Source organism: Heterodontus francisci, chromosome 34 (genome assembly GCF_036365525.1).
Source record: "Heterodontus francisci isolate sHetFra1 chromosome 34, sHetFra1.hap1, whole genome shotgun sequence".
NCBI classification, from domain to species: Eukaryota; Metazoa; Chordata; class Chondrichthyes; order Heterodontiformes; family Heterodontidae; genus Heterodontus; species Heterodontus francisci.
The window spans coordinates 21,317,050-21,331,224 of NC_090404.1; the positions used below are offsets into that span (position 1 = coordinate 21,317,050).

The 14,175-nt window shown below is 46.2% G+C and overlaps 1 protein-coding gene across 1 annotated transcript in view; it reads left to right on the forward strand.

The window, feature by feature from the left end:
* The first annotated feature begins 3,057 nt into the window (after positions 1-3,057).
* Positions 3,058-14,175, forward strand: part of LOC137348709 (zinc finger protein 721-like) — a 48,341-nt gene continuing 37,223 nt past the window's right edge. The window contains exons 1-2 of the mRNA XM_068013965.1: positions 3,058-3,132; positions 11,945-12,891. Of these exons, the coding sequence (XP_067870066.1) occupies positions 3,058-3,132; positions 11,945-12,891 (1,022 nt within the window). The remainder of the gene's footprint in view (positions 3,133-11,944; positions 12,892-14,175) is intronic.

Below are 14,175 nucleotides of genomic sequence, written 5' to 3' on the forward strand. Positions count from 1 at the left end.
TACGAGCAGGAGTAGGCTTTCCAGCCCCTCAAACCTGCTCCACCATTCAATAAGATCATGGCTGATCTGATTGTGGCCTTAATTCCACATTCCTTTCTGCCCCCCATAACCCTCGACTCCCTTGTAGATCAAAAATCTGTCTAACTCAGCCTTGAATTTTTTCAATGACCCAGCCCTCCGCTGCTCTCTGGGGAAGAGAATTCCAAAGATTAACGACCCTTAGAGAAGAAATTCCTCCTCCTCTCTGTCATAATTGGGAGACTCTTTATTTTTAAACTGTGCCCCCTAGTTCTAGATTCCCCCATGAGGGGAAAACATCCTCTCTGAATCTACCTGTCAAGTCCCGTCAGTATCTTACGTGCTTCAATAAGATTACCTCTCATTCTTCTAAACTGCACTGACTATAGGCCCCACCTGCTCAACCCTTCCTCCCTTCATTCCAAGAATCAGCCCAGTGAACCTTCTCTGAACTACTTCCAATGCAAGTATAGCCCTCCTTAAGTAAGGAGACCAAAACTGTACAGCCATCAGTAATCCCATTAGTTATGTTAGACCAAACTTGTATATTCAGATACCTGATGCAGTGATGTGGGATAAGGGAAGAGACCCTGTTCCTTGTTATGTCTGATGTTCTAAAGTACTTTTTTTTCTTCACATTACTCTTTTGAAGTGACAGTCACTAGATGCTGTCTAACCAATACCATGTACAGCAAGACTTCCTTATTTTTATACTCCATTCCTTTTGCAATGAGGTCAACATTCCATTTGTCTTGCTGCAGTGAACCTACATGCGAACGTTCTGTGATTCCTGTAGAAGGACACCCAGATCCCTCTGTACTGCAGCATTCTGCAGTCTCTCTCCATTTAAATATTCTGCTTTTCTATTCTTCCCACCAAAATGGACAACCTTGCATTTTCCTGCATTACACTCCATCTGCCAATTTTTTGCCCACTCACTTAACTATCTGTTTCCCTTTGTAGACTTTTTGTGTCCTCCTCACAACTTGGTTTTCTACCTACATTGGTATTGTCAGCAAATTTGGCTACAATCCACTCAGTCCCTTCATCCATGTCATTAATATTGATTGTAAATAGTCGAGGCCCCTGCACTGATCCCTGTGGCACTCCACTAGTTACAGCTTACCAACTTGAAAATGTCCCATTTATCCCACTTCTGTGTTTCCTGTTAGCCAATCCTCTATCCATGGTAATATATTACTCCCAATACCATGAGCTCCTATCTTGTGGCACCGGATCGATTGCCTTTGGAAATCCAAATACACTACATCTACTGGTTCTCCTTTATCTACACTTCTCGTTACATCCTCCACCAACTCTAATAAGTTTGTCAAAAATGATTTCCCTTTCATACAATCAAGCAGAGGTACCTCAGTTTTATTATGATTATCTAAATGCCCTACTACTTCCTCAATAAGGTTCTCCAGCATTTTCCCAATGACAGATGTTAGGCGAACTGGCCTATCGTTTCCTGCTTTCTCGCTCCCTCCTTTCTTGCAAAGAGCCATTACATTCGCTGTTTTCCAATCTGCTGGGGCCTTGCGGAATCTGGGGAATTTTGGAAGATACTATCTCTGCAGCCACTTTTTAAGGCCCTAGGATGCAGGCCGTCAGGTCTAAGGCTCTTCTCAGCCTTTACTCGCAATAGTTTTCCGATGACCTTTTCTCTAGTGATAGTTATTCACAGATTTGTTACAGTACAGAATGAGGCCATTCAGCCCATCATGTCTGCACTGGCTCTCTGAAGGAGCAATTTACCTAGTGCCACTCCCCCGCCTTCTCCCTGTAGCCCTGCACATTCTTCTTTTTCAGATAACAATCCAATTCCCTCTTGAATGCCTCAATTGAACCTGCCTCCATCACACTCTCAGCCATTGCATTCCAGATCCTAATCACTCGCATGAAAAAGTTTTTCCTCATTTCGTCATTGCTTCCTTTGCTAATTACCTTAAATCTGTGCCCTCGATTCTTCCACCAATGAGAACACTTTTCCCTTTGTACTCTGGCCAGACCCCTCATGATTTTGAATACCTCTATCAAATCAACTCTCAACCTTTTCTTCTCCAAGGAAAACAATCCCAATCTCTCCAATCTATCTACGTAACTGAAGTTCCCCATCCCTGGAACCATTCTTGTGAATCTCTTCTGCACTCTCTCTAATGCCTTCACATCTTTCCGAAAGTGTGACACCCAGAACTGGATGCAGTATTCCAGTTGAGGCCAACCTGTGTTCTGTATAAGTTTAACGTGACTTTCTTGCTTTTGTACTCTATGCATCTGTTAATAAATCCTAGGATGCTATATGCTTTATTGACTCTGCTCTAAACCTGTCCTGTCACAACAGAAAGGGCCAGTTTGCTCCTGAAGTTTGAGAAATCAAGTTTCAAAATAATGCAGAGTTTCAGCCAATGAGAGAGACCTGGGCTCAGCCCCGCCCCTCACTCCAATTGGTTGGAGGACCAACCTCCTGCTTGGTCCTCCAGCCACGCCCGTGCTCTTCCTATTGCTTGGAGCTCCCGTCAATAACTTTTTTATTCTTTCATGGGATGTGGGCGTTGCTGGCAAGGCCAGCGTTTGTTAGCCATCACATGACAGTCCGAGTATCTGTAAATGAAGAGGGAATAACTCGATATATTTGGGAGTTTAGTTGTGTGAACAAATATATTCCTGATTTTACTGAGAATCTTTTCCATGTCCAATATACTGGCTGTAAAGGGACTCTCGGGAGGCTCCACACCGCTGGCAACCCGTGGGTAAGTCATCTCCTATCAGATTAATGTGCTTCTGCTGTGTGTGAAAGCCTCACTGTAACACTCTCACATATCCCAGCTGCAGTGTAATGTCCATGCTGTGTGTCGCCTGTCCAATATCCCTCTGATCAAACTCAATGAGCAATCTGATCTCCAAAGGGAAATGTCTCCTTAAAGCTGATGGTGTTGGCAGTTCTGCAGCTCATTTCACACTGTGTGTGTGTCAGAATGAAAAGCTTTAACAACAGCCGATGTTTCACAAAGGGAGACCTCACCAGACCAAAGGATAATGGTGGAGTTTAATGGGCTGTTTGTGTCACTGGTTTACAGGAGGATATTTTTAACCGAAGGAAAACTGGTTACAGTAAACACAGTTTTAACAGACTGTCCATGGTCCCTCTAACCCCCACTCTCTCTCACTACTTATAGACACTGCTGCAGTAATTGCTCCTCTGACCTTTCCTTACTTGTTCCTCCTATACCATAATACACAGCTCTACACAATCTCCCTCCCCTTACATCCTCACTGTGCTGGAATCCACACCAGTTTCCCCATCTGCTCCTTGTTCTCTTCCTGGATCCTGAAGCTACTGAACTGAGTCTTCCCCTCCTGAAGACAACAGGCTCTGAAGCTGAAGCCTGGTGTCCCTCAGTCCCCAGTCCTTGATTTACCTCCTGTTCTCTCCTTTTATTTCCCCCCTTGGTTTTGGTCCACACTTTGGGATTTGGTTCTTCCCCTGAGATTCTCGTATGAACGGGGTGGGATGTGTTTTGAGACAGGATGTCTCAGCTCTCCACCCTGGGATTCTCAGTATGAACAGGGTGGGATGTGTTTTGAGACAGGATGTCCCAGCTCTCCACTCTGGGATTCTCAGTATGAACAGGGTGGGATGTGATTTGAGACAGGATGTCCCAGCTCTCCACTTTTAAAGGGACGAGGAGAGGACCAGCCGGGATGAAAGGCATTTCTTTATGACTTCACAGCATTGCCCAGTAACCAACCTCCCTGAGCACATTCAGAGCTGGGAGTGTTTGATGGGACAGCGTAGAGAGAGCTTTACTCTGTATCCCAGCCGGAATCAGCACCTTCAGCAGAGGAGCATAAGAACATAAATAGGAGCAGTAGGCTGAACGCCCTTTTGAGTCTGCTTCGACACTCAACAAGATCATGGTGGGTCTGCTACCTCAACAGCGCAGAGGTTAGCACCGCAGCCTCACAGCTCCAGTGACTTGGGTTCAAATCCGGGTACTGCCTGTGCGGAGTTTGCAAGTTCTCCCTGTGTCTGCGTGGGTTTCCTCTGGGTGCTCCGGTTTCCTCCCACTTGCCAAAGACTTGCAGGTTGATAGGTGAATTGGCCATTATAAATTGTCACTAGTATAGGTAGGTGGTAGGGAAATATCGGGACAGGTGGGGATGTGGTAGGAATATGGAATTAGTGTAGGATTAGTACAAATGGGTGGTTGATGGTCGGCACAGACTCGGTGGGCCGAAGGGCCTGTTTCAGTGCTGTATCTCTAAACTAAACTAACACCACCCTCCCTCACTATCCCCATATTCCTTCACTCCCTTACCATCCAAGAATCTATCAATCTCTGTGATTATACTCAATAACTGCACATCCACAGCTCTTTGGGGTGGAGAATTTTAATCCTTTCATTGAAAACAATTTTCATGATATTGGCTCAGCACAACCTTCTCAAAGGCAATAAATGCTGGTCTTACCAAAGATGTCCACATCCCATGAAAGAATAAATTAAAAAATCCGAAATGGCTGAACTCTTACTGTGAGACTGTGACCACAAGTTCGAGACTCACCAGCCAGGGGAAACATCTTCCAAGCATCTACTGTCAAGTCCCTTAAGGATTTTATATGTTTAAGTGAGATTCAGCAAACTCGAAGGAATATAGACCTCTTCTACTCAATCTCTCCTGTTAGGACAATCATAGAATCAGTCCAGAGAGCCTTCATTGCACTCCCTCTCAGGCAAGTATATCCAAAGCTGTTATTAATCACTGCCGGGACTCAGTGATCACAGAAGCCCTCAGGAGGAACAGGAGAATAGACCAGGTGAATGCGTGGCTGGAGAAATGGTGCAGGAGGGAGGGATTTAGATTCCTGGGACATCGGGACTGGTTCTGGGGAAGGTGGGACCTGTACAAGCAGGATGGATTCCACCTAGACAGGACCAGAAGCGATGTCCTTGCAGGCGTGTTTGCGATTGCTGTTGGGGAGGATTTAAACTAGAATGGCAGGGGGATGGAAACCTGAGCGGGGAGACTGAGGAGGAGGAAACAAGCATAGAAAGAAAAGACAGGAAACAAAAAGGCAAAAGTGGAAGGCATAGAAATCAAGGGCAAGAAACAAATAGGGCCAGAGTGTGAAATAATGCTAAGATGACTAAGAATGTTAAAAAGACAAGCCTAAAGGCATTGTGTCTCAATGTGTGGAGAATTCGCAATAAGGTAGGCGAATTAACCGTGCAAATAAATGTAAATGGTTGCGATATAGTCGCAATTACATGGCTGCAGGGTGACCAAGGATGGGAACTGAACATCCAGGGGTATTCAATATTTAGGAAGGACAAGCAAAAAAGGAATGGAGGTGGAGTAGCATTATTAGTCAAAGAGGAAATCAATACAATAGTGAGGAAGGATATTAGCTTAGAGAATCCTGGTGTGGAATCTGTATGGGTGGAGCTAAGAAACACCAAGTGGCAGAAAATGGTGGGTTTTGTATATAGAACCCCAAATAGCAGTGGTGATGTAGAGAATGGCATTAACCAGGAAGTTAGAATTGCATGCAATAAGGGTATAACTGTAATTATGGGTGAGTTTAATCTCCATATAGATTGGGCAAACCAACTTAACAATAATACTGTAGAGGAGGAATTCCTGGAGTGCGTACGTGATGGTTTTTTGGACCAATACGTTGAGGAACCAACGAGAGAACAGGCCATCCTAGACTGGGTATTGTGTAATGAGAAAGGATTAGTTAACAATCTTGTTGTGCAGGGTCCCTTGGGGAAGAGCGACCCTAACATGATAGAATTCTTCATTAAGATGGGGAGTTGATTCCGAGACTAGGGTCCTGAATCGAAATAAAGGAAACTATGAACGCATGAGGTGCGAGTTGGTTATGATAGATTGGGGAATGTTACTTAAAGGGTTGACAGTGGATAGGCAATTGCTAGCATTAAAAGAGCGCATGGATGAATTACAACAATTGTTCATTCCTGTCTGGCTCAACCGTGGCTTAAAAAAGAAATTAGGGATAGTATTAGATCCAAGGAGGGGAAATATAAAATGGCCAGAACAAGCAGCAAACCTGATGTTTGGGAGCAGTTTAGAATTCAGCAAAGGAGGACAAAGGGATTGATTAAGAAGGGGAAAATAGAGTATGAGAGTAAACTTGCAGAGAACATAAAAACTGACTGTAAAAGCTTCTATAGATATGTGAAGAGAAAAAAATTAGTGAAGACAAATGTGGGTCCCTTACAGTCAGAAACAGGGGAATTTATAATCGGGAACAAAGAAATGGCAGACCAATTAAATACATACTTTGGTTCTGTCTTCACAAAGGAGGACACAAATTACCTCCCAGAAATGTTGGGTAACATAGGGTCTAGTGAGAAGGAGGAACTGTATGAAATCAGTATTAGTAAGGAAATGGTGTTAGGGAACTTGTTGGGATTGAAGGCTGATAAATCCCCAGGGCCTGATAATCTACATCCCAGAGTACGTAAGGAAGTGGCCCTAAAATTATTGATGCATTGCTGGTCATTTTTCAAAATTCTATAGACTCTGGAACAGTTCCAACGGATTGGAGGGTAGCTCATGTTACCCTACTATTTAAAAAAAGGAGGCAGAGAGAAAACACGGAATTATAGACCAGTCAGTCTGACATCAGTAGTGGGGAAAATGCTAGAGTCCATTATAAAAGATGTAATAGCAGAGCACTTGGAAAACAGTGACAGGTTTGGACAAAGTCAACATGGATTTACCAAAGGGAAATCCTGCTCGACAAATCTACTGGAATTCTTTGAGGATGTAACTAGTAGAATAGATAAGGGAGAACCAGTGGATATTTGGACTTTCAGAAGGCTTTCGATAAGGTCCCACATAAGAGATTAACGTGCAAAGTTAAAGCACATGGGATTGGGGGTAAGGTACTGACATGGATAGAGAACTGGTTGGCAGACAGGAAACAAAGCATTGGAATAAACGGGTCTTTTTACGAGTGGCAGGCAGTGACTAGTTGGGTATCGCAGGGATCAGTGCTAGGACCCCAGCTGTTCACAATATTCTTTTGGGCCTCCTTATCTCGAGAGACAATGGATACGCGCCTGGAGGTGGTCAGTGGTTTGTGAAGCAGCGCCTGGAGTGGCTATAAAGGCCAATTCTGGAGTGACAGGCTCTTCCACAGGTGCTGCAGAGAAATTTGTTTGTTGGGGCTGTTGCACAGTTGGCTCTCCCCTTGCGCCTCTGTCTTTTTTCCTGCCAACTACTAAGTCTCTTCGACTCGCCACAATTTAGCCCTGTCTTGATGGCTGCCCGCCAGCTCTGGCGAATGCTGGCAACTGACTCCCACGACTTGTGATCAATGTCACACGATTTCATGTCGCGTTTGCAGACGTCTTTATAATGGAGACATGGACGGCCGGTGGGTCTGATACCAGTGGCGAGCTCGCTGTACAATGTGTCTTTGGGGATCCTGCCATCTTCCATGCGGCTCACATGGCCAAGCCATCTCAAGCGCCGCTGACTCAGTAGTGTTTATAAACTGGGGATGTTGGCCGCTTCAAGGACTTCTGTGTTGGAGATATAGTCCTGCCACCTGATGCCAAGTATTCTCCGAAGGCAGCGAAGATGGAATGAATTGAGACGTCGCTCTTGGCAGGCATACGTTGTCCAGGCCTCGCTGCCGTAGAGCAAGGTACTGAGGACACAGGCCTGATACACTCGGACTTTTGTGTTCCGTGTCAGTGCGCCATTTTCCCACACTCTCTTGGCCAGTCTGAACATAGCAGTGGAAGCCTTACCCATGCGCTTGTTGATTTCTGCATCTAGAGACAGGTTACTGGTGATAGTTGAGCCTAGGTAGGTGAACTCTTGAACCACTTCCAGAGCGTGGTCGCCAATATTGATGGATGGAGCATTTCTGACATCCTGCCCCATGATGTTCGTTTTCTTGAGGCTGATGGTTAGGCCAAATTCATTGCAGGCAGACGCAAACCTGTCGATGAGACTCTGCAGGCATTCTTCAGTGTGAGATGTTAAAGCAGCATCGTCAGCAAAGAGGAGTTCTCTGATGAGGACTTTCCGTACTTTGGACTTCGCTCTTAGACGGGCAAGGTTGAACAACCTGCCCCCTGATCTTGTGTGGAGGAAAATTCCTTCTTCAGAGGATTTGAACGCATGTGAAAGCAGCAGGGAGAAGAAAATCCCAAAAAGTGTGGGTGCGAGAACACAGCCCTGTTTCACACCACTCAGGATAGGAAAGGGCTCTGATGAGGAGCCACCATGTTGAATTGTGCCTTTCATATTGTCATGGAATGAGGTGATGATACTTAGTAGCTTTGGTGGACATCCGATCTTTTCTAGTAGTCTGAAGAGACCACGTCTGCTGACGAGGTCAAAGGCTTTGGTGAGATCAATGAAAGCAATGTAGAGGGGCATCTGTTGTTCACGGCATTTCTCCTGTATCTGACGAAGGGAGAACAGCATGTCAATAGTCGATCTCTCTGCACGAATAAACGGGTCTTTTTACGAGTGGCAGGCAGTGACTAGTTGGGTATCGCAGGGATCAGTGCTAGGACCCCAGCTGTTCACAATATATATTAATGATATAGATGAGGGAATTAAATGTAATATATCCAAGTTTGCAGATGACACTAAGCTGGGTGGGAGTGTGAGCTGTGACGAGGATGCAGAGAAGCTCCAGTGTGATTTGGACAGGTTGAATGAGTGGGCAAATACATGGCAGATGCAGTATAATGTGGATAAATGTGAGGTTTTCCACTTTGGTGGCAAAAACAGAAAGGCAGATTATTATCTGAATGGTATAGATTGGGAAAGAGGGAGATGCAGCGAGACCTAGGTGCCCTTGTGCACCAGTCGCTGAAAGTAAGCATGCAGGTGCAGCAGGCAGTTAAGAAGGCAAATGGTATGTTGGCCTTCATAGCGAGAGGATTCGCGTACAGGAGCAAGGATGACTTGCTACAATTATACAGGGTCTTGATGAGACCACGTATGGAGTATTGTGTGCAGTTTTTGTCTCCTTATCTGAGGAAGGATGTTCTTGCTATGGAGGGAGTGCAGAGAAGGTTCACCAGACTGATTCCTGGGATGGCAAGACTGACGTATGAAGAGAGATTGGGTCGTTTAGGCTTGTATTCGCTTGAGTTTAGAAGAATGAGAGGGGATCTCAGAGAAACCTACAAAATTCAAACAGGACTGGACAGACTAGATGCTGGAAGGATGTTCCTGATGCCGGGGGAGTCCAGGACCAGGGGTCACAATCTAAGGATAAGGGGTAAGCCATTTAGGACTGAGATGAGGAGGGATTTCTTCACCCAGAGAGTGGTGAACTTGTGGAATTCTCTACCACAGAAAGCAGTTGAGGCCAAATCATTAAATATATTCAAGAAAGAGTAAGAGATAGTTCTTGGGGCTAAAGGGATCAAGGGATGTGGGGAGAAAGCGGGAACAGGGTACTGAGTTTGGATGATCAGCCATGATCATATTGAATGGCGGTGCAGGCTTGAAGGGCCGAATGGTCTACTCCTGCTCCTATTTTCCGTGTTTCTATACACTTGGGTTTCAATATGAGTTATTTCATAATTTCACCACAATCTGAACGCAGAACATCATTTTAATGCACTAATCGGGGTTACCAATGGCAGGCTAGTTACCCAACATCCCCCGCAGCAGTGAATGTGGCCTACTCACTCAATAGGAGCCTAGTGCACAGGCGCAGTTGCTGGAGACGGTTTTGCAGCAGGTGAGAGTCGGCGGGGAGGCTTCAGAAACACCCGGTGCAGGCCGCAAGATCCCAACAAGAAGCTCCAGGTCCCGCGTTTGCACCGAGCGGGACGGCAGCTGCGGGGCTTCTCCCGGTGACAGGCCCTGTTTGAAACTAATAATAAATTAAAAGGAGGGACTAAGTTCCCCGATTGAAGGGAGACCAGGCATAAAAAACCAGAAACACTGACCGACTGAGGCGGAACAGGCGGCTCGGGAGGAGATTGTGGGCACAGGGGAGGAATTGGAGCCGTGGGTGGGTGGGCTGGGAAGCTTCATAAACACCCGGGGTCGGCCTGAAGCCCTGAATCAGAGGCCACAGGCCCCGTGTTTACCCCGCAGTGACAGGTCCGGGGGAGCGGGCGCATTGGCTGCCATCTTGGTGAGGGCACAGGGAGTGGACGGGGCTTCAGGGTCTCTGTTCCCAACTGGGTCCTAGTGCAGTCGGATTTGCCATCCTGGACAGCAGGGTTTTAAGCAGTTTCACCCAATATTCACCAGACGGATTCCTGGGCTGGTGGGATTGTCCCATGAGGGGAGATTGAGGAGACTGGGCCTGTATCCTCTGCAGTGTAGAAGAATGCGAGGCGATTTCAGAGAATCTTACAAAATTCTTAAAAAGATAGGCAGGGCAGATGCAGCAAGCGTGTTTTCCCTGGTCGTAGGGTCCAGAACCAGAGGACACAATCTCAGAATAAAGGGCAAGCCATTTCGGAATGAGATAAGGAGGAACTTCGTCACTCAGAGGGTGGTGAATCTTTGGAATTCTGTGCCTCAGAGGGTGGTGGAAACTCAGTCACTGAGTAAGTTCAAGACAGAAATCAATAGATTTTTAGTTGTTAATGACATCAAGGGATTCTGGGGATAGTGGGGGAATATTTATTTATTAAAAAAGAATTATTTAGAGACACAGCACTGAAACAGGCCCACCGAGTCTGTGCTGACCAACAACCACCCATTTATACTAATGCTACATTAATTTGCTCCACAAACCACCTCCAGGCGCTTACCCATTGTCTCACGAGACAAGGAGGCCAAAGATAAGATAGAGATAAAGATAACATTAATCCCATATTCCCTACCACATCCCCACCATTCTCCTACCACCTACCTACACTAGGGGCAATTTACAATGGCCAATTTACCTATCAACCTGCAAGTCTTTGGCTGTGGGAGGAAACCGGAGCACCCAGCGGAAACCCACACGGTCACAGGGAGAACTTGCAAACTCCACACAGGCAGTACCCAGAACTGAACCTGGGTTGCTGGAGCTGTGAGGCTGCGGTGCTAACCACTGCGCCGCCCAATATGGCATTGAGGTAGACGATCAGCCATGATCTAGAATGGTGGAGTAGGCTTGAAGGGCTGAATGGCCTACTCCTGCTCCTGTGTTCCTGTATTCAGTGCGAGAGTTTGCAGCCCGTGTAGTTACAGTTTAGCTCCATGCTCCTAACCTTTGCCACCCGAGTGAAGGGGGGAGGGGGATGGTGGGAGTGCAGGTGGGTAAGTCAGGAGATCTTCCCATGGTCTTGTCCATGCCCAGGTAGCCCTGGAGCCATGGGGGGGGGGGGGGGGGGGGGGTTGCATGTGGTGTCCATTGATTGGCTTGATACCTTCCACAACCGGTGGGCACCTCAGGGTACAGACTGTCTCATAGACACTGGTAACGACATTCTGGTTTACTTGGGAAGTTTTTCTTTGCTTTTGTTGGCACTTTGTTGCTGAATTTGACTTCTTCCAGTTTCAATGCATCACATGTTTGGGGAAACGAGAGGAATGTTCCATAGAAACTAGAATTGTCTGTTCTGAATTTCTATCCTGTACTGACAGTGATGATGTTTGTAAACTCCTTTTGCAGGGTATGAGAAGGGAAGGATTCACAAACATCACATCAGGATGTGACAGAGTCACTCGATTCATCAGAACCTGAATATCATTGGCCTTTGAATGCGGAAGGAGAAATGTTTGTCTGTGGGAAAAGATTTCAGGTATCAGTGTGACTGGAAAAGCACCGAGACACACACACCCGAGTGAGAGTGTTCCAGTGCACTGACTGTGGAAAAAGCCTTAACCAGTTACCCAGATTGACAAAACATTGCACCATTCACGTGTTCTTGTGCGTACACGAGGCTTCAACTGATCATCCAACCTGGAGAGACACAAGGACACCCGCGCCAGGGAGAAACCATGGAAATGTGGGGACTGTGGGAAGGGATTCAATTATCCATCCCTGCTAGAAACTCATCGACGCACTCACACTGGGGAGAGGCCGTTTACCTGCTCAGAGTGTGGGAAGGGATTCACTCAGTTATTCAGTCTCCTTAGACACCAACTTGTTCACTCTGGTAAGAGATGTTTTGTATGTTCTGAATGTGAGAAGAGTTTTAAAATCAAAGATGATCTGTTGAAACACCAGAGAGTTCACACTGGGGAGAGGCCGTTCACCTGCTCCGTGTGTGGGAAGAGATTCACTCAGTTATCCAATCTGCTAACACACCAGCGAGTTCACACTGGGGAGAGGCCGTTCACCTGCACTGAGTGTAGGAAGAGATTTACTCAGTTATCCCACCTCACTGAACACCAACTTGTTCACACTGGAGAGAGGCCGTTCACTTGCTCTGTGTGTGGGAGAGGATTCACTCAGTCATGCCACCTGCTGACACACCAGCGAGTTCACACTGGGGAGAGGCCGTTCACCTGCTCTGTGTGTGGGAAGGGATTCATTCAGTCATCCCACCTCACTGAACACCAACTTGTTCACTCTGATAAGAAAACTTTTAAATGTTCTGACTGTGAAAAGAGCTTTAAAAGCAGAAATGATCTGATGAAACACAAACATACTCACGCTGGGAAGAGGCCGTTCACCTGCTCCGAGTGTGGGAAGGGATTCACTCAGTCATCCCACCTGCTGACACACCACCGAGTTCACAGTGGGGAGAGGCCGTTCATCTGCTCAGAGTGTGGGAAGGGATTCACTCGATCATCCAACCTGCTGACGCATCAGCGAGTTCACACTGGGGAGAGGCCATTCATCTGCTCGGAGTGTGGGAAGGGATTTGCTCAGTTATGCAACTTGCTGAGACACCAGCGAGTTCACAAGTGACTGCAGGTAATGGATTCTGCTGTTAATCACATCCAGACTGAACTATATTCATTCTGACAATTTGGGTTTGTCTCTGCTAATGTTAATAACCCACTAACTGGGACTGGAGTTTAATTTTCTGGATATGTTAAATAAATCAGCTTTGCATCAAACACACAATGTTCGAGCTCTTGATTTCTCCAAGATAAGAGACTTGTCCTGTTACTGACTGTTCCATTTTGGGCCTTTTCCCCTTTGATATTTGTATAGCACCTTCCATGACCTCACGATGACCCACAATGTTTTACAGCTAATGAAGTTCTTTTGATGTTTACTCAGTGCTGTTGACAGCTGTGGCTCAGTGGGTAACACTCTCACCTCTGAGTCAGAAGGTCGTGGTTTCAAGATTTCTCCAGGACCTGAGCACAAAAATCAAGGCTGACACTCCAGTGCAGTACTGAGGGAGTGCTGCACGGTCGGAGGTGCCATCTTTCAGATGAAACATTAAACTGACGCCCAGTCTTCCCCCTCAGGTGGTTGTAAAATATCCTGTGGCACTGTTTCAAAGAGGAGCAGGGGAGTTATCCCCGGTGTCCTGGTCAATATTTATCCCTTCATCAACATCAGTAAAACAGATGATCTGGTCATTATGACATTGCTGTTTCTGGGATCTTGCTGTGTACAAATTGGCTGCTGTGTTTCCTACATTGCAACAGTGACCACACTTCAAAAGTATTTCATTGGCTGTAAAATGCTTTGGAATATCCTGAGGTCATGAAAGGCGCTATATAAATGCAAGTCCTTCTTTTAATGTCAGAAATGGGGCAGGAAAATTGCACACAGCAAGATCCCACATACAGAAAGGAGGCTGTGACCACATAATCATTTTAGTGATGTTGATTGAGGGATAAATATTGGTAGCACCGGGGAGAACATCCCTGCTCTTCAAAATAACTTTATGGGATCGTTTGAGAGGACAGATGGGGTCTTGGTTGAAGGTATCGTGTGAAAGACAGGACCTCTGACAGTGCGGTACCCCCTCTATATTGCAGTGGAATATCACCCTAGGTTTTGCACTGAAGTCTCTGGAGATAGCTTTGAACCCACAACCTACTGACTCGGAGATGAGAATGTAATCACTGAGCCACAACAAACACCTCATCATTCTGGATTATTTCAGTTCTCAGACCTTTGTATAGTCTCATGGACAAGTCCCAGCTCCCCACACATTCTGGAGTGCCTCTCCTAGTCTTGGTATCAAGGGAAGGTAGTGGTAACACACCTGTATATCTGTCCTTGGAGAG